Source organism: Mastigoproctus giganteus, chromosome 6 (assembly GCF_048544385.1).
Source record: "Mastigoproctus giganteus isolate SK-2022 chromosome 6, ASM4854438v1, whole genome shotgun sequence".
Taxonomy (NCBI): Eukaryota; Metazoa; Arthropoda; class Arachnida; order Uropygi; family Thelyphonidae; genus Mastigoproctus; species Mastigoproctus giganteus.
This window is the reverse complement of record NC_143580.1, coordinates 167,783,665-167,810,661: the sequence shown is the minus strand read 5'-3', so window position 1 is coordinate 167,810,661 and position 26,997 is coordinate 167,783,665. Positions and strand designations below refer to the sequence as shown.

At 37.9% G+C, this 26,997-nt stretch overlaps 1 protein-coding gene across 1 annotated transcript in view; it reads left to right on the top strand.

The window, feature by feature from the left end:
* Nucleotides 1-26,997, top strand: part of Fibp (acidic fibroblast growth factor intracellular-binding protein) — a 156,791-nt gene that overhangs the window by 32,806 nt on the left and 96,988 nt on the right. Inside the window, exon 3 of the mRNA XM_090376340.1 lies at nucleotides 15,043-15,169. Within this exon, the coding sequence (XP_090232466.1) occupies nucleotides 15,043-15,169 (127 nt within the window). The remainder of the gene's footprint in view (nucleotides 1-15,042; nucleotides 15,170-26,997) is intronic.

The following is a 26,997-nucleotide window of genomic DNA, read 5'->3' as shown; positions in this document are numbered from 1 at the left end:
ACCATAAGTAGAAGAGAGTGAGGAATTCCCCCAGTAAAGATTGAAAACTGCATTGGTTGCAGCATTAAAGTCTAAGCAGCCAGTAATGCCAGATAACTGTTTCAGTAAAAATATTAGTACTTATAGTAGTGTTATTTGCTCTTGCAGTAGATATTATGTGTATATGAGGTAAAATAATGTAGAAAGGAAATAAAGATAATAAATGGAATTTGCAAGTGAAATTCAGATGCAAAATGAACATCTGGACATCAAATGAAAAGGCCTCAAATTTGATTGCTTTCAATCAAGGGAACCTTGAAGCTTTGCATGAAATAAATAAATATACAGAAATACTTTTTATGACAATGTTAAATTTTATCAGTCAATATTCATATACAAGTTTGTATGTAACACTACACACACACACTCTCTCTCTCTCTCTCTCTCTCTCTCTCTCTCTCTCTCTCTCTCTCTCTCTCTCTCTCTCTCTCTCTCTCTCTCTCTATTTGGAGATAGTATGTTCCATTCTTGACCATGAGTTTATAATCTGGGTTCACACTGCTGTGGTGACTCTGTTGTTGCGTTGTTTTTATTTTCACCTCTTTAAGTTCCAGCCATAGTTATGGTTAAGAGGAGTTTTACCCAGCAGTTCTTGGCAGGTGGTGGTATTGTGTGTATTATTCACCTCTTCTTTGTTACTTTCTGATGATGATAACGTTTGGTCAGATAATTTCGAGTCAGAAGTTACTGCCTCTTTGTTGGCCATTAACTAGGCAGAAGTAAGTGACATTATCAGGATGTTTACTAGTGGATAGTCCTAATTTTTTTGTCACTTCGGTTTGTCTCCCTGAGACCAACCCATTGATATATTATTTGTGGGGATTAATAAGTTAATTCCAAGATATAGACAGTACCTATGTGGGATAAAAAACCAAGTTCAGAACTAATTCAGGCACTGGAGGTAGAAGGAAGGGGAAATCTGCTATGAGTGAGTTCAAAGAAAGGTGATAGTTAAAAAAAACAAAAACCAAATGAACTCATCTTAGAATCTGGTTTAAGTTGTAGCCTTGGTAGCACATGGTAGTACATATAGCATGGGGGAAATGGATGCCATGTTTTTGGTAATTTGCAGCAAACACTTAAAACCGTCTCTTCCTTGGAGGTTTTAGGAGTACTGAATTCAATGATAATGGTTATTTTCACCTAGGATTGTGACTGCTGGCTGTCTGTTACAGTCATAGTTGGACAACAGCTACTGTCACCAATACTGACAATTAATTTTCACCAAAACTAACAGTTTAGCGGAAATGTCACAGGCATGTTCCACAAGTCAGAAAACACTCTGAGGGGAATCTCTCGCCAATCAAAGCACTTTGTTGTGTCCGTGGCAAGCCAAGAATGAAGATGAAGATGGCTGCCTCCCTTGTGTTATCAATATGGCAGTCAGTTAGTCAGATGTAAATAGACAATAGTGTAAGTTAGAAAAAATGGCCATAGCAGTATAAAATACTCAACTAGTGTAAAATAACCAGAATTATCAGTCTGTGGTGGTGGCACAAGAATTCAGCAATAAAGAGTGAAAGGTGCCAGTGCACCATAAAAAAATAAAATTGACCAATCAACAATAAAAGAGAACTTTGAGGTTTGACTTTATGCCGGAAAAAATGTGTGTTCTGTTTTTTTGGGACAAGAAGAATTAGGAGAATAATATTCTTGAGTATTATCCATCTCCCCCCTCCCCCACACACAAATAGGGCAATCACAAATTTCCTTTACAAAACTAAAATGTTATTGTATGAATAGAGTACATAATTACCAACCCGAAACCATGTCCAGTTGATAGAGGATATCTTCAAGTTTTAATTAGAGGTGTTCAATGTGGGCAACTTTGGTTACTCTGCAGATTTCTTACCTATAACTAGTTCCTCCAATATTCAGCACAACATATCCCTGTTAATTGCTTTCACAGGTGCATTGTTTTAAGTTCCATAGTGATTTCTGGTATAGGTGCGACGTACATTCCGTCTTTCATGACTCCTCAGAGAGTAAAATGAAAAGGAGTCAGATTCAGGTTTGCATGAACTTTTCTGTGGTAATGTGGTAGTGATTGCACAAACAGGTGTATTTTCCATAACATAGTAGAACTGTAGGTCTGCTCTATATAACTGTGTTGGTAAACTATAGTTGCAGGTTGAACCAAAGTTATGCACTGCACCTTCTTGGGGTTAGATTTTTAGTATTAGTATTGGCAAATGATGCAAAGAAGCAAGGTTATACAGCATCAGACGTAAAAAAATTAAAAGAAAATAAAAAAAGCACTCCCCACATTACTTATCCATCTCCTCTAATAATTTGTCTTATTCTTTTGTGCCAACTACTCTCTGGCTGAAAGCAAATTTCTATGTATCTATCCTGCAATCATCCTTCCTTCCTCAGTTTCCACTGTGATTTGTGATTATGCTGCCTTTATTGCAGTATGCACATTTTCTGGTTGGTGAATAAAAACTTGGAGTTATCCTCTACCACCCGGAAGTAGTTTCACGTTTGTATCACATACTCCATTCCCACAATGCCATTTTAGTTTTGTAAAGAATGTTTGTGGAGATTAGTATTAGTAGAGGCATACGATGCAAGAAAGCAAGCTTATGCAGCATCAGCCAAACAAAAAACCCGCTCTGATGCTGAGTATATAATAAGAAACACAACTATAGTAGAGTTTAGCAGTGTCTAAACCTCAAATATGTGTGCCATACATATCCATCATGAAAGTGCCCTAGTTGAAGCATGTTGCAATTAATTTTTGGTTGCTGATTAAAACACATCTAATGTAATAGCATACTGCTATAATAAATAGATTTATTGGGAGCACAGATACTGAAACTACAGCCCAGGGGCCAACACTGGCCTGCAAGGAATCTTTATGTGCCCTGCTGATATTTTCAAGAATGAAAAACAAAGAAAAATCACTCAAGGTTAACAGAAAATATCAAACATATCATTACAAGAAGTAAAATGCAAGTATGCTGCTCTCATTAATACTTGTACATTGTGAATAATTCATCATATTTATCTACTTTTCTGCCATTAAGAAAAATTTGAATGATTGTCTTGTAATAGTAGTAAGGATAATAATTACTATTTTATTATTGAAAAGTTTAAGGTTAGGTATAATATACAAAGGGTACTAGGAAAGTTTTGCAATATAACGCAACAATGAATCACAGGAAGCTGCTTGTTGCTGCATGTTGAGACATGTTCATACGTGCATAGTAGCCGCCGCGCCAAGTCGATGGGCTCAGTTATTCATTAGTAGTGAGAGTGTAAAGTGCTTGCGATGGTATCGTGGTCACGAAATGAGATAAGGACAGTTTTGCGGTATAATTTCGTGCGTGGTTTAACCATAGACCAGTGCTTAGAAGAAATGACTCTTGCACTAGATGATGATTGTCCACATCGTACAACGATATTCAGGTGGTATAGAGAATTCCAAAGGGGAAATTTCACTCTGGAGGATTCTGAGAGGCCGGGAAGGCCACGAACGTCAGTTACGGAGGAAAACGTTACTGCTGTGAGGAAAATGCTTGACGAAAACAGGCGAGTGACCTACCAACAGATAGAGGATACTTTGGGCCTAAATGCACCAGCAATTCGTTCGATTCTGCAAGATCATTTGCACGTGAAGAAACTTTGTTCTCTCTGGGTGCCGCATCAACTGACTGAAGAGCAGATGACACGACGTGTGACTTGGTGCCGGGAGATGTTAAAAAAGTTTGATAAGGGACAATCTCGGTATGTGAACAACATCGTGACAGGTGACGAGACTTGGCTGTACTATTATGATCTGCCGACCAAGGCTCAAAACAAAGTTTGGGTCTTTGATGATGACGACACACCCGTAATTGTCAGAAAATCCCAATCTGTAAAGAAGAAAATGACAGCTGTATTTTTCAAATCGAGTGGAATTGTGGAACGTGTCGTTTTGGACACGCAGAAGAGAGTCACAGCTAAGTGGTATACTGAACAATGCCTGCCTAAAGTCATTGGATCTACGAAGAACCTGCGGCCAAAGTCAAGAATGGACACCTGGTACCTCCATCACGATAATGCTTCAGCTCACCGCGCCAAAGCCTGCACCGAATATTTGACCACGACAGGACTGAAACTTCTCGAGCACCCTCCCTACAGTCCAGACCTTGCTCCCTGCGACTTTGCACTGTTCCCGCATGTGAAAATGAAGCTAAAAGGGAGGCGGTTTTCCAGTGATGAGGACCTTCTATGGGCCTGGGACAACGAGTGTGCTTTACTCCCTAGTGAAACTTGGCAGAACTGGTTTAAAGATTGGTTTCGGAGGATGGAGAGGTGTATTGAATGTAGAGGAAATTACTTTGAAAAAATTAAATAAACAAAGCTGTATTGCAAAACTTTCCTAGTACCCTTTGTATATATATATATGTTTGATTACTTAATAAAAAAGAAATTGTGAGACTGTTTATCACTCTCTGGCTTCTCCCACTTCGGAGAAACTAGAGAGTGATAATCTATTTATCCAAAGCAGCAACTTGTGCTTAAGGCCACACTGTTCCAATTTGTTCAAACATCTTTGATGTGCAACAGTATTAAAAAAAGCTTTCCCGAAATACAAGTATATGATATAAAAATAATTTTTTGCATTCAGTTCCTTTGTGACCACATTGTAGTAACCAATCAAATTGGTCAAGCAAGATCTCCCCCTAACAAACTCATGCCGTGTCTGAAGCATAATTGTGGCCTTGTCTAGATGATCCTGCATTATTTATTTTACCAGTGACTCCATTATTTACCCTGGAACAGAAGTTAAACAAACAGGTCTGTAATTACTTGTGTCACCCTTTGAACCCCTTTGTGAATTTGAAATACATTCACACATCTCTAGTCCATGTGGACCTACCCCCCGAATCCAAGAATGCTGTCTTAATTATGGCTAATGATGTACTGTTTACTTTGCTGCCTCCTGTCTCCCTTAATATAATTGGATAGAACCTGTCCACCCCAGGTGCCATTCCTATGTTTAAATTCAACAATTTCTCCTCCACTTTCCTCTCACATTTTACAAAATCATTTAGCTCCCTGTTAGAGTTTGATAAACTTCTGCAGTCTCCTTCCCTAAAGAGTGAATCATGAGTGAATGTAGATGCAGGATACTCATTTAGTTTGTTAGCAACCTGAGCAGAATCAACAGTTGAACTGTTGATATCCAGTGGGCCAATTTGATTCATCCCCTTCCTTCTAGTGTTTACATAAGTAAAGAAGTCTTTGCTGTTTTTCTTTGTATCCTTTGCCAAAGTTTTCTTGTAATCTGTCTTTGCTTGCCTGACCTCCATTGTGACTTGATTACAGACTCAATTATATATACCGTAGACTTCTTATTGCCTGATATTTATATGCATTCCATGTACTTTTGTTCAGAGGTGGACTGGGTCAAAAATTCTTTCTCGATAAAACTTGTAGTGGCCTCATACTAATGTTTATGGCCAGAATCGCACCAACCTGCGGCCCACTGGGGTAACCCCCTTGTAAGTCTTATGGCTGTTTGTTTGTTTGTTATTTGGTTTTTAGGAACATTAGCAACTAAGGCCATATTGCTCCGGGATATGCGGTGGTCATTCCCTGACCTTTCTGCGTCTTCCGTATTTGGTGGTGATGGGCTCGAACCCCGGGCTAATCAAGAAGCGTGTGCTACGCACTGCTGCTCCTTCCCACCTGGCTACGGAGGCGCAGTCTTATGGCCAGACTGCCAATACTTTTGTTCTCTGCCACAAGTTTCATCAGTTCATTTGACGTCCATTTAGGCCTATGCTTTGAAGAGTATTTCTTAGTTGGTAGGAAAAGCCTAATAGCTTCTATGATTAATTCCTTGAACGCTTCACATTTAGAATTTGCTGATGGTAACATCAGTTGGTTCCACTGTATAGAATTTAAAAATTCTCTGAGACCACTGTAGTCACCTTTACAAAAGCAACCCCCCTTGCTATCCCCTTGATGGTAGTCACATCTTTAAATAAATCCCAAATCAATAGGCTGTGATCACTGCCACCCTAGTGTTACTTTTTTCTACAGATTCTTAAGGCACAAATAGTCACTACTGATAATCAGATCCAGAGTATTATTCTCTCTTGTTACTTCTTGAACATGCAGCCATAGAAAACAGTGATCCAGAAAATTCACAAAAGTCTCTAGGTGTGAGTGATCAACCCACAAGTTGCAGTCAGTATCTGGAAAGTTAAAAATCCCCCATTAGAAAACATTCTGTTTTACTGGCCCACTATTTCTCTATACAGCTGTTCGTTGTACTCATCAGACTCATTAGGCCTATAACACACTTCTACTCTGATTTTTGCTTTCCCAGTTCTTATGTCACACCAAACTGACTCAACATTACCCTGGCCATCCATATCAGCTGGATGCATTGCTTTAGATGTGCTTCTTAACCAAGAACATGACCCCTCTCACCTCCTATCCTGTCTGTCCTTTGTGTATATATCGTACTTCTCATATTCAAATTCTTCATCCCTTATATCTGAGTGACACCACTTTTCTGAAATCCCAACAATGAACAGGGTTCAGTGCTCACCCTTTGTTATTTTGTATAATTATCAGTGATACAGATGAAAGGCATATGAGGCTTAATATCCAAATTTATAGATGATACAGAGGTTGGCAGGGTGGTTAATGACAGTATGCTACTGCAATAGGATCTAGAAAAGTTAGTCAGATGGGCTGAGAAATGGGAATTGAATTTTAACAATGATAAATGCAAATTACTGTATATGGGTAGCAGTAATCCCAGAGTAACATACCAACTCTGTGTTACTAAACTCAGGTAGTGGAAAATGAAAAAGATCTGGCAGTAATTGTGCAGTCAGATATGAAATTTTCTGAGCATTGCAGACAGGCTGCCAGTGGCAATTTATATATAGGAATTTTGCTAGCAAGGATAAATGAAGTGATTATCCGATTGTATAAGGCAATGGCCAGGCAAGGTCTTAAGTACTGCATCTGGAGGTCTCATTTTAGGAAACATGTTGTTATGATATGTTATGAGTTTTGTTATGATAGTAATAGTGGCACGTGATGTAAGAAAGCAAGCGTATGAGCTTTTTTTTTTTTTTTTATGTGAACCCTAAACACGAGAGGTATTAGAACCTATAGTACTTAGTACCGTGCTTGGATTTGAGGTTGAGAAGGCGAAAGAAGATATTTTTGACATTGGACTTGAACTTCTGTAGATTGTAATTTTCAGGAAATACGTATGAAGGAAGGTTGTTCCAGAAAACGGCAGTTGAATGAATAAATGAGGAAGATGAAAGTTGATTCTGTGGGTTTGAAGTTGGACAGTAAATGGATGTTGGCTGGTGGCGGCACATGTTCGGACTGTTTTGAAAGAGAAAGAGCGGGAATTATAGAAGCCAATTCAGAAGAACAGTGCCCATGGAAGTATCTGTAGAATAGGCATGCAGCAAAAAAAGTACGTCTATGAGAAAGCGAGTGGAGAGACTCTGTTAGAGATGAGTCATTAATTAACCTAACTGCCCTCTTCTGAATGGAATCAAGAGGCCTGAGAGGGGTTTTGGGGACACCATCCCAGATGTGGTACAATATTCCATGGCAAGGCGGATTTGCGATTTATACAGAGCGAGCAGCTGTTTGGAAGAAAAGTAACGCCGAGAGTGAAAGAGAAAACCAAATTTTTTAGATGCAGAGGAAGCAAAAGAGATATATCATTTTGCCTAGAAATCGGAGTGTCACCAAATATAAGCATAGGAGCAGAAGAATCCTTTTTGTGAGATATAAGACAAGACTGAGTTTTAGAAGGGTTGAAATCAACTAAGTTGTCTTTGCCCCACTGGAGAATTACCTGAAAATTGGCATTTAAGGAATTGGTAGCAGATTTTCGAGAAGTTGAAGCTGATTGAGCAGGACAAGGTTTCTCAAATGGAAAGTGGAATGCAATGTGCTATCATCGGCAAAACTATGGATAGGATTTCCAGTCAATGGAAGAAGGTCATTAATATATACAAGAGGAAAAGAGTGGGGGAAAGAATTGAACTTTGGGAGACACCGGCATTAGTGGAGAAGTTAGAAGACAGAGAGCCATCTTCCATCACCCTCAGTGAGCGATCAGAGAGAAAACTGGATAACCAATTACTAAAAACAGTTGACAAATCATAAGATGGAAGCTTGTTTAGAAGTCCTTTATGCCAAACATGATCAAAAGCCTTTGAGATGTTAAGGTGAAACACACTACTTGTGTTTCACTGAACCTTTCCATTGAATTAGTCCATAAATGGGTAACATAAGCCAGAATATCACCAGTTGATCGACACTGACGGAATCCATAGTGGCAATCGTCGATCAGACGGAAGGTTTCTAGGTAGTTTAAGAGTAGGTGGTTAATTGATTTCTCCATTACTTTAGAAAGAGTAGAAGTAATTGCAAAGGGACGATAATTGGATATGAGGGATTTGTCACCCTTTTTAGGAACTGGCTGGATGCGAGCAAATTTCCAAGCAGAAGAAGAAACACCTTTGGAATAAGTAAGTGAAAAAAGGCAGCAAAGAATAGGAGCAAGTTCAGGAGCACAGGTTTTGAGAACAAGTGGAGAAATACCATCAGGAGCTTTCTTAGCATCAAGATTCATCAAAATCCTCCTGATATCCTTTTGATAGAAGACCACAGGAGGCATTGAATGGAGCGTGTTGGGAATGGTGGGAGGTGTTTCACCAAGTTCATTAATACATGAGTTGGAAGAAAAATGGGATACTAGCAGGTCAGCTTTATCCTTGGCTGAAGTGACAACAGAACCATCTGGTTTGAACAGAGGTGGGAGCAGAGATGGGCAAAAGTTGCGGCCAATAGCATTTGGCAAGAGACCAGAATGCTTGGCTACCATTAGGGCAAGAAGCAAGTTTTCTACTCTTAGCCTGTGCAAACTCTAGTTTGGACTGATTAATAACTGCTTTACAATTGTTGCGAGCTTTGGTGTAGGCAGATAATGAAACTGAAGAATTAGAAACAAGCCAATTACGATATGCAACATTCTTCTCTTGAACAGCCTTAGCACATTTATTGGAAAACCAAGGTTTAGATAAAGGATGAGATTTTAAAGTGGTAGTGTGGGATAAAGGATTCCATTCCTGCAAGAATAATTTCACTGACACGATCTGAGCAAACGTTGACATCAGAAGTTTTGAAACAGTAATCCGATCAAGGAAAAGAAGAAAAGAAGTCTCGCAGGTCATCCCATTTTGCATTCTTGTAATGCCAAACAACACGAGGTTGGGAATAGCCATGAGGTAAAGGTTCCATTGGAGAAGAGACAATCACCAAGTTGTGATCTCAAGTGCCTAAAGGACCTCTCACATCGACCGTGTACTTAGAAGGGTTGTTTGTGAGAAAAAGATCAAGCGTATTGGCTGTATGATTAGGATTGTCCGGTATTCTTGTAGGTAAATGAACAATCTGTGCTAGGTCATTAGTAATTGCAAAAGCCTCAGCATCTCGACCTACTGGTTCGGTGTGACTAGAAAATGGAAGCCAGCTGGAGTTGTGAACATTAAAATCACCAAGGAAAAAAAATTCACACAACCATTCCTTCTAAATGTTTTCCTCCTTGAATTTATTTAAGCTATCAGCTTCCACAACGGCAGATGGAAGTTTGTTCCAGCAATTAATCACCTGCTGGCTAAAGGCAAACTTCTGCACATCTATTCTACAACTGTCTTTCCTCAATTTGAATTTACGTCCCCTTAGGTTCTTAATCTGAGCAAGTGGAAGAATCCCATCAGAATTCAGCATGCTCAACCCATTCAAGACCTTGTACACCTCAATCAGATCACCTCACAGGTGCCTAGTCTCCAGCCACTGCAATTTGCAGAACTTAAGCCTCTCTTGGTAAGAGGATCCCTTCATTCCCTTCACCAATCTTGTTGCCCTTCTCTGTACACGCTCAAACAAATCTACATCCTTCCTAAAATGAGGCCTCCAGACCTGTACAAGTACTCAAGGCATGACCTGACCATTGCCTTATACAAAGGGATAAATCACCACCTTTTCCCTGCTAGCAAAATTCCTGTATATCATTGACAAAACCCCATGACCTGCTCTTGCAACCTGTCTGCATTGCTCAGAAAACTTAATATCCGACTGCATAATTACTCCCAGGTCCTTTTCATTTTCTACCACCCAAAGTGTTTTGAAGTTGGTTGCGTTACTTCTACCCATATGCAGTACTTTGCATTTATCAATGTTGAACTTCAGTTGCCACTTCTCAGCCCATCTTCCCAAATTTTCTAGATCCTGTTGCAGTAGCACACTGCCATTAGTGTCATTAACAACCCTGCCAACCTTTATATCATCTGCAAACTTCGACATTAAGCCTAATATACCTTCATCGATATCATTGATAAATAAACAAAACAACAGTGTGCTCAACATTGAACCCTGTGGAACTTCACTAATAACATTAGTCCATGAAGAGCAGCATCCATTGATTACCATCCTCTGTCTTCTCCCACTCAAAGCTTTCCTGAAACCCAAGTATATGATATCAAAATTATTTTTTGCATCCAGTTCCTTTGTAACCACATCCAATCAAATTTGTCAGACAAGACTTTCCCTTAACAAACCTATAAAGTGTCTAAATTATTGCTGCAGTCTTGTCTAGATGATCCTGCAATGCAACAAGTGACTCCATTATTTTACCTGGAACAGAAGTTTAACTGTTCTGTAATTATTCATGTCACCCTTCGATCCCCCTTTGTGATTTATGAATTGGTCATACATTTGCATATTTCCAGTCCATGGGGACCTCCCCTAAGTCCAAGAATGCTCTCATAATTATGGCTAAGGGTTTACTTAGTTCATTTGCCACTTTCTTTAATATAACTGGATAGATCCAGCACCCCAAGTGCCTTTCTTATGATTAACTTCAACAATTTTTCCTCCACTTTCCTCTCAGTTATTACAAATTCATTAAGCACCCTACTACAATTTGATATCCTTCTGGCATTTTCTTCACTTAAAGCTCCTCATGTGTGAATTTAGATGCAAAATACTCATTCAGTTTGTTTGCTAACTGAGCAGGATCATCAACAGTCGAACCATTGATATCAAGTGGACCAATCTGATTCATCCTCTACCATCTAGAGTTTATGTAAGTAAAGAGGTCTTTATTATATTTCTTTGCATCCTTTGCCAAATATTTCTTGTAATCTGCCTTTGCTTGCCTAACCTCCTTTGTGATATAATTACAGACTAGCTTATAACTGCCATAGGCTTCTGTGTTGCCTGATAATTTATATGTATCCCATGCATTTTTCTTCTCTGCCACGAGTGTCATTAGTTCATTTGACAACCATTTATGTCTAAACCTTAAACAATATTTCTTAATAGGTATGAAACATCTAGTAGCTTCCACGATTAATTCCTTGAATGGTTCCCATTTAGAATTTGTTGTTGGTAACATCAGTTGGTCCCACTTACAGAATTTAAAAACTGTCTAACCACTGTAGTCACCTTTATGGAAGCAAAAACCCTTTCCTTTACCCCTGATGGTAATTATATCTTTAAATAAATCCCACATCGGTACACTATGATCACTGCCACCTAGTGGTTTCTTTATCTGAAAATTCTTAATACACGAATGATCACTGCTGATAACCAGATCAAGAGTATTACCCTCTCTGGTTGTCTCTTGAACATTCCACTGTTGAAAAGTCATCCAATAAATCCACAAAAGTCTTGCCGATGTGTGAGTGACCACAAGATCCACAAGTTCCAGTCAATATCTGGGAAGTTAAAATCCCACATTATAAGACATTCTGATTTACTGGCCCACTCTATTTCTCTGTACAATTGTTTATTGTACTCATTTGAATCATTAGGCCTATAACATACTCCTACTCTTATTTTTACTTTGCAAGTGCTTATGTCACACCAAATTGACTCAGCATTGTACTGTCCATCTATATCAACTGGATGCACTTCCTTTGATTTTATGTTTTTCTTAATTAACTGCATAACTTCTGCTCCCTTTCTATCCTGTCTATCCTTTCTGTACACATTGTACTGCCTAATATCTGTGTGACACCCCGTCTCTGATATCCCAACACTTCAAATTCATCAAATTTATTTACTATACTTCTAGCATTGGTATACATGCAAGTATACATGCACCTATTTTTATTCTTAGTTACCCTAATACATCCCATATATTTATTTGTTTCATGATGACTGCCATCGGTCCCTGAAATCCCCTGCACCACATGCTCCAGGTCGCTGCTTGTTCTAATAGTAGTGCAAGAATCACCTTCACCTCTGCCTGCGGCTACTTTTAACCTTTTAGTCTGTGAATCCTCCCAAGCTAGCAGGTTTCTGCCACCTAACACTGCCTCGATATTATCAGCAAATATTCTTGCACCCTTTCTTTTTAAGTGTATCCCATCCTCGTAGAAGCAGTCTCTCCTGTTAACAAGCACAGACCAAGCCGAAAAAATTCTACTCCATGAGCCTTGCACAATCTCTCCAGGGCCAAATTCATGTCTTGACCAACACTTTTACAAGGCTCTCATCATGTACTCCCTCCTATCATGTCTGGGCAGAATTGCAGACACTTTCAAATTTAACCCTAACTCATGACTTTTTTTTCAACATTGACCTGTACTTGTTAAGTAAATCTGCAGATCTCCTACTCTTAATGTCATTGGTGCCAATATGTACAACAATATCACTCTTTGTGGCCTTAAAAGATGATATCTGCTTCAAAACATCATCAAATTTTGCCCCTGGCAGACATACCCTGGTCCTATTCTATCTATTCTTTTTACACAATATATTACCTGTCTCCCTGACAATAGTCACCAACAATAACTAACTCCTGTGGGACCAGGACCAGCACATACTGCCTTGGAAATTGCCGCTGTGTTGCCTGATGGACAATAGCGAGCTCTGGTGTTGAGTTGGGCAGCTGAGAGCTTGACATGTTCCTCATATTAATTTCTTCGAAGGCTCCTATCCTACACCTCAATCTCTCATAGATACCCATCAGAACGCTGAGTTGATGCCTAATTTCACACACACACACACACACACACACACACACACACACACACACACACACACACACACACACACACGCACACACACACACACACACACACACACACACACCCCCTCCTTGGCTAGATCATGTTCTTTTCCAGAGAGTTCGGCAAACATTTCATCGGTTCGCTTCCCTTCTGTTTCAACCCTTATACTCCAGGCTAAATCTCTTATGAATGGCATATTAGATCACTACATTGCTTCTTTTTCGTGGATATCATTACCTCTATGCATGCTTCTCTATGCCCTCCATAATAAAGTGTTCTGTGGTCTATTTGATTATTAGTCTATGCCAGTATATTTAAAACCAAAAAAAAAAAAAAGTTAAAAATTATAATGGTACAAAAGTGGTGTATGCTACAAATATGCAAAATTTATATATTTTATTTTATTTTTTTAATTATTAATTATGATTTTTCACGGAACACTTGTTCACATCTCATGGAATACTAGTGTTTCGTGGAACACAGTTTGGGAAATGCTAGTATAGAGAATGAGCATATGTATACAAATTAATTAATTCCCATATGTGGCATTGCCATTAATACATTTCCAATAGTGCTGTGCAGTGAATTTTTTTGATGGTGGTAATGTTGAATAGAATTTTCCAGAGTTTTTGGGGAAAACCAAAGAAATTACTAGAAATTTTTCAAACTGGCCGTTATTCAAATCAGTGTAAATCAAGAGCCCACTGTACTTGCACAGACATATTGCAATAATGACTATATGAACTGGTGCACTGTGTCCAAAGTAGGTGGATGTATCAAAAGCTCTGGTAACAACATCAGTATGACAGTCAGTAGGTAAAAAAAAAAAAAAAAAAATTCCGGGATACATTTGCCACATTTATAGTGGGCTGTTTAAATATCCAGACTTTTCACTGAGAAGGTAGTAGTGGTAGCAGAGGCATGTGATGCAAGAAAGCAAGCATATGAGTTTATATAGCATCAGCCAAAAAAAAAAAAAAAACCAATTTTACACATCCATTCCCTCTAAAAGTTTGTCCAGTTCCTCCTTGAATTTATTTATGCTATCAATTTCCACAACAGGTGTTAATAAAGTGTTGTTATTTCTACAAGGTGTTTAGTAAGTACACTCTTACTTGGTATCCCTCCTCTCATATCTCTGGATTTCTTAAGAAAAGCAATGCCAGGATAAGGGATGGCATTGCCATATAAGAAGGTACATTTTTGATTTTCTCAGTCAAAAATGTGGACTCCTGAACTTATATACCAATGTATTACAGAAGTTTTTACTACTGATATTGTCATGCTTTGTTATTAGAGAGTTTTCACTTAATCAGTTACATTGAGAATACTGCATTGCCGAAAATAACCGTTGAACTGAAGTTGCCCGTATGACCAAACTCTTTGCATAAATTGATGATAATTAGTTGATTCTTTTGGCAGCAGATATCACTTTCTCAAAGGCATTAATTTCTTAGTGAAATATTAGAACCTATGCCTTTGTGGACTCCTGAAAAATGTGGACTCCTGAACTTATGTACCAATGTATTACAGAAGTTTTTACTACTGATATTGTCATGCTTTGTTATTAGAGAGTTTTCACTTAATCAGTTACATTGAGAATACTGCATTGCCGAAAATAACCGTTGAACTGAAGTTGCCCGTATGACCAAACTCTTTGCATAAATTGATGATAATTAGTTGATTCTTTTGGCAGCAGATATCACTTTCTGCAAAGGCATTAATTTCTTAGTGAAATATTAAAACCTATGCCTTAACAGCTTGGTGATTTCATTAAGGAATTAAATACTTTGACCAAAATTTAGTGCTTTGTGTGTGTATCTTTGTTCACTTTTCATATGTAGAATCCTTATATAAAATTGTGGATATGAACTATGCAATAAATATTTCATTTGCTTTTCCTTCTTAAAAACTTAAATTTTTTTATTTTTATTTTCAGGTATTATGAATTTGACAATACTGTTATAAGGGAGTTTCTAGGGAAAAAGCTGTCATCACGAAATAGAAAAGACCTTGATGAAGTTAGTGATAAAACTGGTATTAATTTGAAGAGCTGTAGGCGGCAGGTAAATTCTTTGTTAGAAATTCAGTATGCCTGTGTTGAATGTAGTCATAGTGACCCTCTGGGTGAAAGTACTTTTATATATGATTTTTATGACTCCAGCAACAGCTAGAATAACCCAGTGAGGAAGAGGAATTCTTTAAAAAGAAAAAATGATGCTATGATAAGAAAGCACTGCTCTTCATGCATTCACTAATTTTTATTTAATTTGAAAATAATTAAAGAAATTTGCATAAACCAGAAATCTTCTGTGACATAAAAAAAAAAAAATAAAAAAGAATACTAGGTTATACAAGAAAGATAATATTACATTTAATAAAATTATTTGAGAGCATTGCAGAAAACTAAACATTGCAAATCAACATTTAAGAGAAGAACAAAAAATTGGGCTTCCATTAGCTCTTTATCTGCACTCTAGGAGAGCTGATATGGCTGGATGTTAACTTTGCTGACTTGTTTGCTTTGCTGTTGCTATTTGGGTTTGTGCCGACTGGGCTAGCCGGGTGGGTAAAGTGCCTGCCTGGCAACCCAAAGTTCCAGGGTTCGAATACCGCCTCGGGCTTGGATCAAAGTACTACAAAAAAACCTTGGGAGGTGCACTATGGCCACAGAAGCCAGTGCACCAATAACTACCAAAAAAAAAAAAAAAATTTGGGTTTGTATGCTTGAGGTTTATGCACTAAGAGCTTCTATGAAAGTTTGTGATGAAATGGGTTGGGTGGGTAAAGTTAGCACATTATCAGAGAATACAGATAACCTTGGGATAGTGTGGCAGTTCTGTACCTATTTTTGTTATTGGGAATGATTTTTTTTCTTTTTTTATTAATAATGCAAAAAGGTGCAAGAACCTGAGTACTTTATGCTGTGTATGGATTTAAGGCTGAGAAGACAGAAGATAACAGTTGACTTTGGACTTCAGTTTCTATAGATGAAAAATTTTGGGAAATACGTGAATGGACGTTGTTCCAAAGAGCAGAAATAGAAAGGATAAAAGAGGAGGAGTAAAAGTTAGTTCTGTGAGTTTGGAATTAGACAGTGAATGGATGTTGACTGGTTTAGAAAAGAGTGGTAGAATTGCAGATGCCATTTCAGAAGGACAATGCCCATTAAAATATACAGAAAAAGGCATGCAGCAGAAACTTAATGTCTGTGTCATAAAGATTGGACAGTTTGTAAGAGTAATTAATCTGAGTGCTCTCCTTTGGACAGAGTCTAGGATGGTGGTGTCCAACCTATTGCCTGCAAATAATTTTTATACGGCCCGCCTGGAAAGTAAACTAAAACAGCATTTTAGAGAGTCGTGCCACTGCATGTACAGGCATGCAAGCGTTGAGCTCGACTGTATCAAACACATGCATGTCATCCAGTACAGTCATATGTATGCTAAACACAGTTATGTATGCATCAATCTTTTCATATTGTGAAATTCTACTATTTTGATATAACTTGTTCATTTTATTGAATTATTATTAATTTGTATTGAATTTGTTCCAAAAGGAACGAAATCGTTGATTTCGATTCTCGTGTTTTTTAATCAAAGGGGAACTGAACACTATACAAAGGGATAATCACCTCCTTATCCCTCCTAGCAAAATTCTTATATATCATTGACAAGACACCAGGAGCTACTCTTGCAGCACATCTGCAGTGCTCAGAAAACTTCATATCTGACTGCACAATTACCACGAGGTCTTTTTCATTCTCCACTACCCTAAGTGTAGTACCGCACAGTTGGTATATTACTTTGGGGTTACTGCTACCCATATGCAGCACTTTGTGTTTGTCAATGTTAAACTTCAGTTGCCACCTCTCAGCCCATCTGCTCAACTTTTCCACATCCTGTTGCAGTAGCATACCATCCTTACTGTTATTAACAACACTAACAACTTTAAAATTGTCTGCAAACTTGGACATTAAACCTGATATACCTTCATCAATATCATTGATAAATACAGAAAACAACAATGGGCACAACATGGACCCCTGGGGGGGGCACACCACTAATAACATTAGTCCGTGAAGAGCAGTGTCCTTTAATTACCACTCTCAGGCTTCTCCCACTCAACCATCCTTTTATCCATAGCAGCAATTTGCTCTTAATGCCATACTGCTCCAACTTGTACAGATGTCTTCAATGTGCAACAGTATCAAAAGCTTTCCTAAAATCCAAGTATGTGATATCAAAATTATTTTTTGCATCTAGTTCCTTTGTGACTACATAGTATCCAATCAACTTGTTCAGACAAGACTTCCCTTTAACAAACCCATGCTGTGTCTGAACTATAACTGCAGTCTTGTCTAGGTGATTCTGCAGTGCTTCTTTAACCAGTGGCGCCATTATTTCCCCAAACAGAATTTAAACTAACAGGTCTGTAATTACTCATGTCACCTTTTAAATTTTAAAATTTAAATTTTCTATTTATGCTCCAGCACAATAACCAAGTCAGTAGAGTTTACAATAAATCGCAATACAAATATTTATCGTACAAATGTATTTAGTAGTCTTGGGCTTGAACCCCGGTCCACTCAAGGAACGCGTGCTATGCACTCTCGCTCACCACTTGGCTACGTCAAGCCTCCCCCTTTGTGAATTGGGGATACGTTTGTACATCGCCAATCTGTGGAGACCTTCCCTGAGTCCAAGGATGCCCTCATAATCATGGCAAAGTCCTGCTTACTTCCTTTTCTGCCTCCTTTAATATAACTAGATAGATCCCATCCACCCCAGGTGCCTTTCTTATGTTTAACTTTAACAATTTCTCCTCCACTTTTCTGTAAGTTATTACAAAACATTTAACTTCCTGTTAGAGTTTGATAAGGTTCTGGCCTCCACTTCTGTACTTAATTCCTCACGTGTAAATGTAGATGGAAAATACTCATTCAGTTTGTCAGCTATCTGAGCAGAATCATCAACAATTGAACCATCGATATCAAATGGACCAATCTGATTCATCCCCTTCCTTCTAGAGTTTATTAGCATTAGTAGAGGCATATGATGCAAGAAAGCAAGCTTATGCAGCATCGGCCAAAAAAAAAAAAAACAACTCTCTCATTTCATCCCCCCCCCCTGTTCATTTCAAATACCTGTCCAGCTCAGCCTTAAATTTATTTAGGCTATCAACTTCCACAACAAAGGATGGAAGTCTGTTCCACCATCCAACTACCTGCTGGCCAAAGGCAAACTTCCGCACATCTATCCTATATCTCTCTTTCCTCAATTTGAATTTATACTCTCTCAGATGATTATTCTGAGCAAAAGGAAGAATCCCGTCAGCATTGAGCATGCTCAAACCATTCAAGGCTTTATACACCTCAATCAGATCACAGGTGCCTAGTCTCCAGACACTGTAATTTGCAAAATTTAAGCCTTTCTTCGTAAGAGCAACCCTTTGTTCCATTCACTAATCTTGTTTATGTAAGTAAAGAGGTCTTTATTATATTTCTTTGCATTCTTTGCCAAAGATTTCTTGTAATCTGCATTTGCTTGCCTAACCTTCTTTGTGACCTAATTACAGACTATCTTATATCTACCATAGGTGTCTGTGTCTCCTGATAATTTATATGCATCCCATCCATTTTTCTTCTCTGCCACAAGCCTCATTAGTTCATCTGACCTCCATTTAGGCCTAAACCTTGAATACTATTTCTTATTTGTATGAAAAGCCTAGTAACTTCCAAGATTAATTACTTGAATGCTTCCCATTTAGAATTTGCTGTTGGTAACAGCATCGGTTGGTCCCACCATATAGAATTTAAAAACTGTCTGAGACCACTGCAGTCACCTTTACAAAAGCAAAAACCCCTTCCCTGTACTCCTGATAGTAGTTACATCTTTGAGTAAATCCCACATCAGTGCACTGTGATCACTGCTGATAATCAGTTGCCTCTTGAACATGTTGCTGTAGAAAACAATCATCCAATAAATCTACAAAAGTCTTGCTAGTGTGGGAGTGACCAACACACCAGGTCCAGTCAATATCTGGGAAGTTAAAATCCCCCATTATAAGAAAATCTGATTTACTAGCCCACTCTATTTCTCTGTACAGATGTTCATTGTACTCATCAGAGTTATTAGGCCTATAACACACTCCTACTCTCAATTTTGCTTTCCCAGTGCTTATATCACACCAAACTGACTCAGCGCTGCACTGTGTCACACTAAACTGATTCAATACTTCACTGTTATCATGGTACAGCATCCAGCCATTCATCTATTTTTGAGGTTGTCTTCGTCTCCCAATGTCATGCAAATGTGTCAAAGATTAAAACATCTTTGTGGTAAGTGGCAGTAATGCTTCTCCCCTAAATACAAATTCATGGTGCATTATGCCATCATCATCGAAAAAACTATTGGTATCTCTTTGACATTAGATTTTGTTGCATGAGATTTCTTGGACGATGGGAACATTTTTGTGCCATTCAGATAATTCCACCTTGATCTTTGGGTCATAGATGAACAGCAAGATCCAGTGACATCCTCAGTGACCACTTCTCTTAGGGTCCTGCATAGATTTTTCTAACAAATCACCTGCAGTTGCTTTCCTCCAGTTCATTTGATCGTTCAACAGCAAGTTGGACGATCTTTGGAACAGACTTTGCACACATGTGGTGCATCCCCAAATCTTGCGTTAGTATTGTGTGTGTGTTACTGAGCCTACAGACAGTCCAGCTTCATGAGTAAGCTCGACAACAGTCATTTGCCAATCATTTTTTTTTTTTGGTTCATGACATCGAAGGGCCTCCACTGTGAGGTTCATCTTCTAGTTTTTTTTGTCCATTTTTAAATTGATTAAACCATTCATAAACTGCTGTTTTCTTCAAAGCATTGTCTCTATAAATTTTCTGTTATTCCTGCAACATCTCTGTAGTACTCTTCCCAAGTTTAAAGAAGAACTTGATGTTAGCATGCTGTTCAAACTGCAATATTCTGCAATCAGTTAGCTATGACACATGATTGAAGTGGTCAAGCCAGTTCCCACTTGGCATGCATATGTACCAAGATCAACATCAACTCCCCCACAAACCCTTATAGCCATAGTGCAAACACTTTAAATACCATCATGCAATTCCAGGAACTTATTTGAATGCACTATATATGTTTTCTCTGGTTTGTTATCTGCAAAAGAAAAAAAAAATGATATTTCATATTCCCTACCTTTAATCAGACCTTCTCCCCTCCCCTGTTTTATACCAATAATTCTTTATGCCACTAACTAACCTTGTGCATCTTTTCCACATCCTGGCTGAAATATGATCTGTAGTATAATTAGGTTTAACTAATAATTCACATAACAGAATATTAACCTCTTTATTTCTACTAGGCACCTTCGTAGCCAGGTGGGCAGGAGCAGCAGTGCATAGCACACGCTTCTTGATTAGACCAGTGTTCGAGCCCGTGACCACCAGATGCGGAAAGGTTAGGGAATGACCACTGCATATCCCCGGAGCAATATGGCCTTTGTTGCTAATGCTCCTAAAAAAAACAAATAACAACAATAATTTCTACTAGCAAAATTTCTGTATCGTCACAGATAAAATCCATGAACTGCACTTGTGTACTGTCTGCAGTGTTGAGAGAACTTCTTGTTGGATTGTAATTATAAGTCTTTTCTTTATCAAATACCTTAAGTTTGTTGCCTTTTGAGTAAAAAAAAAAAATCAAATCAGTCCACAATTATTTTCACTTAAATGTAAAAAATATACATTTACTAGTGCAGTTGCAAAAATCTTAGGTTATAACTGTGGGAACAGTATATAATTTGTTGTGTAGATTGGATGCTTAATGATAGATGGCAGCACACATTGTATGCATGCAGTGTCAGTCGTGTACTAACACCATTCACTTCCTCTGTAAGCCATGGCATTAATTCAACAACGGAGAAGATGCATTATTGTTCCTTTGCAGAAGTTAGGAATATAGTCAGTATTTGAAGACACAGAGTTTTCAAGTAAATCTGTCACATATGAGGCGATTTTTTTTGTGAGACTGGCTGTGTAACCAACAAACTGCATAATGGCAAGTCTAGAATGTTGACTGCTGTGATTGAAGAGTATGTACAAATCACTTAGAAGATTATCAGGGAAAGTGGACATTTCCTATAGTTCCTACTGAAAACTGTGAAGGAGTTGACGTTTCATCCATATAGGATATGTGTTGTTCATGAATTGAAAGAACCAACCAAAAAAGACTGCATTGATTACTGTAAGTGGATCACCAGACCTTATCTTTCCGGATTTTTTTTTTTGCATATGAAGGATATCTTTAAGAGCAGACCCTGTGAGCAATCCATACTCATTGAAGAACTGAAGGACACTACCACCAAGTGAGTTGCTGCTTTTCCCCAGAATGTGCTTCATCATGTCACCATAACATATCAAGTTCAAGCTTGTTTAGCACAGAATGGTGGGCACTTCCGTCTCTTATAACACATTTTGACATTATAGAACAGTCCCACTTATCAACCAAATTGTGTTGTTGCTTCAAGACTAGAGATGTATGCAATTGTTTATCAGTTTAGCAACTCTAAAAACACCTTGTATTTTGAGCATCATTCATTCTTTCAGACAAACTAAATTATTTATCTGTCTTGTTTAAGTAGCTTGGTTACTGTTGTCAGCCACCTCCCTAGTTTGTCTCATAGTTTTTTGGCATATTTGTTATACCTTCATCAATGTTATTAACAGATAAGGAAACAAATAAGCTAAATCCTGTGGGACACCACCTGTGATCTTTACCATCCTCTTTTGCCACTTAACTTTTTATCAGTTGTAATACATTCCTTCTAATGGCACATTGTTTCATTTTATACTAAAGGCATTTGTGTGGGACTGTTAGAAACCTTATTGAAGTTTAAATATGTTGTCTGTTACAATTTTCTCTTGCATCCAACTTTGTTGTGAGAATCTCAAAAAAGCTTAGCAGATTTTAGATTAATTAGCTTAACAGATCTAATTTTCTTAGATTAGATTTCTTACATGAGAAACAGAACCATGCTGTTTCTCATGTAATTTTACTCCTGTTCCCTAATGTCCCTGCAGCACAACTGAGCTTACTGGTACCCATTTTGCCTTTGTAAATGGGGCGGGGGAGATGTTTGCCTGTCTGTGATCTGTTTTGGGACTTCACCTGAATCCAGTTTAACTATTTAATCAGTGAGTTCCCCACTATTTTGTGAACCCCATAGAGTGAGATTTTTTGTGGAATTTCAGAGTTTTGGAAAGCATTGAAAGTATGCAGATATGTATTTTCAAATATTAGTTTGTTCTTATTTTTACATTGTGATCCGATATTAAATGATATAGCTATTAAAATTTATTTAAAAAATGGTTTGAAATTATTATTATTTTTTAATTCAGCCATTTTAAATTCAGCATACACTGTTTTCTTTTTGAAGGTTCTATCTTTTTCTCAGTTAGTATTAGTAAGGCCAAAAGATGCAAGGAAGCTAGGCTTTTGCTGCATCGGGCAAAAATAAAAATAAAATAATAATTGATTATTATTATTATTCATCATACTCTTTCCACTCCCAGAAATATTGATCCAGCTTCCTCTTAAATATCACCAGACTGTCAGCCTCAATCACCCTGTATGGCTGTTTATTCTAATGGTAAACAACACACATGAAAATTCCATTGTAATTCAGTTTGCACTAACTCTTTAGTGCCTTTTACCTTTCAATCAGATCCCCACCCCATATGTCTAGTTTTCAATTTCTGTAACTCACAGAGCATGGAAACTAGGCATTTTGTTCCTTTCAAGAAGCTCCGTCTTTTCTTAAATGTATCCTCTATTTTTTAGCATTAAAATATAACTTATTTCTCTAACTGTCCACAGTCTTTCCAAATTGCTCAAAGAAGCTTTGATTTTCTTAGATAATCACTGCTGATTTTTTTTATCATCAGCAAATATGGACATTGCACCCCTTTATTCTCTGATCAGTATCATTTGACTGCCTACAGCACAATCTGATAAATTGTGCTGTAGTCAGTCGAAAGCAATCCTCAATTGGATTTGAAACATTTAACCTGTGGGTCAAGTTACAAGCCCACAATTACCAATTAGTGACAAACTATTTAAAATTGTGGGCTCCCATACAAAACGCTCAGATTTGCTTGCCCAACATATAGAAACTAATCTATAGTTGCATATAGAAACTCTTATGATATTCATCATTATCATCCAGTTTAGAACATTTCCATTTTCAACTTTATGATACCACTAATTATTTTGTCCCACACACACTGTTTTCCTGTAATTTTAAATCAGAATATCATCTTATTCATGCACTTTTGATCAGAAGTCTCAGTTAAGTTAAGCCTACTATATTAGCACCTAACCAGTAGGTCATTTCCACTAACCATAAATGATTTTTTACTGTCTTTTTACTTTATGCTTTTTTTTTTTTTTTTTGTTTAATATAATGCTGTCTTCTGCATCTATTTGTTTATTACTTGATTCAGCTTTATTGACTTCTGGATCTGAATTTCAGAAAATTTCTTCAATTTCAACTTTTGTATACTCATATTGCCTTGTATTTCTGTGAGCAAAATGAGGCTAATGGGTTCACACTCCTAATGTAATTTTCAAATTTATTTTTGTGCTTCCATCTATTATTAAATATATTTACTATTACTTGAAAATACAATAACAGATAAGTGGGTTCAAGACAGTTTCTGCATATACTGACATAACCCCAGGAGCTCACATCTGGGTGAGTATGGGCTTGGCACACCCAGGGTCCTGAGCTGGATATCATCATTCTTCTCTTTCTTGGTGATTCCCTTCTACTTTTGACTCTCTCTCTCTCTCTCTCTCTCTCTCTCTCTCTCTCTCTCTCTCTCTCTCTCTCTCTCTCACAGGGTAACTTGGGAATTTTTTTTTTTTTTGGCTGGTGCAGCATAAGCCTCAGGCTTCCTTGCACCATATAGCTAATAATAATAATAATAAAAATATTGATATTCCATTGAAACAAATGCGAAAATGAATATAGCTAATAATAATAATAAAAAAATAATAATATTCCATTGAAACAAATGTGAAAATTAATAATTATAGCATTTTATGGCTTATGTTACCCATTTAGGGACTAATTCAATGGAAAGGTTCAATGAAACACAAGTAGTTGCTCTTGACATCTCAAAGGCTTTTGATCGTGTTTGGCATAAAGGTCTTCTAAACAAACTTCCATCTTATGGTTTGCCAACTGTTTTTAGTAATTGGTTATCCAGTTTTCTCTCTGATCGCTCACTGAGGGTGATGGTAGATGGCTCTCTGTCTTCTAACTTCTCCACTAATGCCGGTGTCCCCCAAGGTTCAGTTCTTTCCCCCACTCTTTTCCTCTTGTATATCAATGACCTTCTTCCATTGATTGGAAATCCTATCCATAGTTTTGCCGATGATAGAACATTGCATTCCACTTTCCATTTTGAGAAACCTTGCTCTGCTCAATCAGCTTCAACTTCTCGAATATCCGCTACCAATTCCTTAAATGCCGATCTGCAGGTAATTCTCCAGTGGGGCAAAGACAACTTAGTTGATTTCAACCCTTCTAAAACTCAGTCTTGTCTTATATCTCACAAAAAGGATTCTTCTGCTCCTATGCTTATCTTTAGTGACACTTCGATTTCTAGGCAAAATGATATATCTCTTTTGGGGATTACCCTGACTTCTAATCTCTCTTGGCAAAAGCACATTACAAATATTGCTTCTCTGCATCTAAAAAACTTGGTTTTCTCTTTCGCTCTCGGCGTTACTTTTCTTCCAAACAGCTGCTCACTCTGTATAAATCGCAAATCCGCCCTGCCATGGAATATTGTTTCCACATCTGGGGTGGTGCCCCCAAAACCTCTCTCAGGCTTCTTGATTCCATTCAGAAGAGGGCAGTTAGGTTAATTAATGATTCATCTCTAACAGAGTCTCTCCATTCGCTTTCTCATAGACGTACTGTTTCTGCTATGCCTCTTCTACAGATACTTCCATGGGCACTGTTCTTCTGAATTGGCTTCTATAATTCCCGCTCTCTCTTTCAAAACAGTCCGAACACGTGCCGCCACCAGCTAACATCCATTTACTGTCCAACTTCAAACCCATAGAACCAATTTTTCATCTTCTTCATTTATTCATTCAACCGCTGTTTTCTGGAACAACCTTCCTTCATACGTATTTCCTGAAAATTACAATCTACAGAAGTTCAAGTCCAATGTCAACAAATATCTTCTTTCATCTTCTCAACCTCCAACCCAAGCACAGTACTAAGTACTATAGGTTCTAATACCTCTCGTGTTTGGGGTTCACATAAAAAAAAAAAAAAAAAATTTTTTTTTTTGTTCTGTGTATAGGGTTAGAAACTTAATTCCAGCAAGAAATCTCATCTTTACCTCTAACTCTCCAACATCACCTAACTCAATTACTTCCAGTTATCTACATTACAGAGTAAAGCCATATGTACCAAAATCTAGTATGATGTTTTAAATATTAGAAATATGGGCATTCATATGTAGTGTGTGGTGTAGCTCTTGTCTGTGCTCGGTGTGACGCCAAAGACCACAAGAGCGAAGAGTGTTCAACAATGAAGCCAAACTCTCACCTGTCAAGGAGATCCTGCATACTCTCGAGCATGCTAGCTGTGGGAAAAGGAAAAAAAAATTCAGAGATGCAAAGCAGAATTTAACATCTCTTATCAGGAAGCAAGAAAACTGGTAAAGCCAATAAAATAACTAGAAAGAACCCTATTTACACACTCCCATTGCATACCTTTTTAGCTAACAGAAGCCAACACATAAAGCTCTGTTAGCCTCTAGTGCCGACCGGGCTAGCCGAGTGGGTAAAGTACCTGCCCGGCAACCCAACGGTCGCGGGTTCGATTCCCGCCTCGGGCTTGGATCAAAGTACTGCAGAAAACCTTGGGAGGTGCAATATGGCCACAGAAGCCGATGCGCCAACAACTACCAAATCAAATTAAATTAGCCTCTAGTCCCATTTAAATATCTCATACTGCTCGACTGCTCCAAAAACAAAGAAAATACTCTAAATAAAGAAAATCTATCAAAGCCATTACTGCCACCTCAATCTGTAAGCCAAAAAAGAAATGGATGTCATTGTTAAAGAGGCAGCTGATGAATCAATCTGGAAAATTGCTGTGGAGCAAGATAGTGCTAACACCCATACTTCTCCAAGGAAGATAAAGCCAAGCCAAAGAAAATTAAATTGTGTTCTCAATTAAATTGAATTTGAATGGAAATCATGCCTCAAACCAGAACAGTAAAACAAATGGCTCAAAGTAGCAAGAGTGCCATGGCTTGGGGGGAGAACTGAGGGATTGGCTTCCAGATCACGACCTTACAAAATATACTGCTTGTTTGTTTGCAGATCTATCTGGAATGGGACATAATACTGTCAAAGGGGATATTTTTGTGCATGTTCGATGTAAAAGAGTGTGAGGATATTAGGTGTCAACCCTATTCTGATGTACGTTTATGAGAGCTTGAAGAAAAGAGTGTATGCCCTTGAAGAAATTAAATTGGGGGCCATCAAGCTCTCACTGCCCACCTCAATGCCAGGATTTCCATTTCCGCATCAGGCAACAAAGTGGCACCCTCAAAGGCAGAATGCGTTGGTACTAGAGGAGGTAGTTATTATCAACTCTATTGTTAGTGAAACTGGAAATATATTATGCAAAAGGATAGGTGGAATAGGACTAGAGTACGTCTGCCAGAGGCAAAACTTGATTATCTTGCAGAGCATAAATAATCTTTTAAGGACACAAAGGGTGATATTGTTGTACATGTTAGCGTTAAGCATAAGAGATCTGAGGGCTAACTTAACACATATAG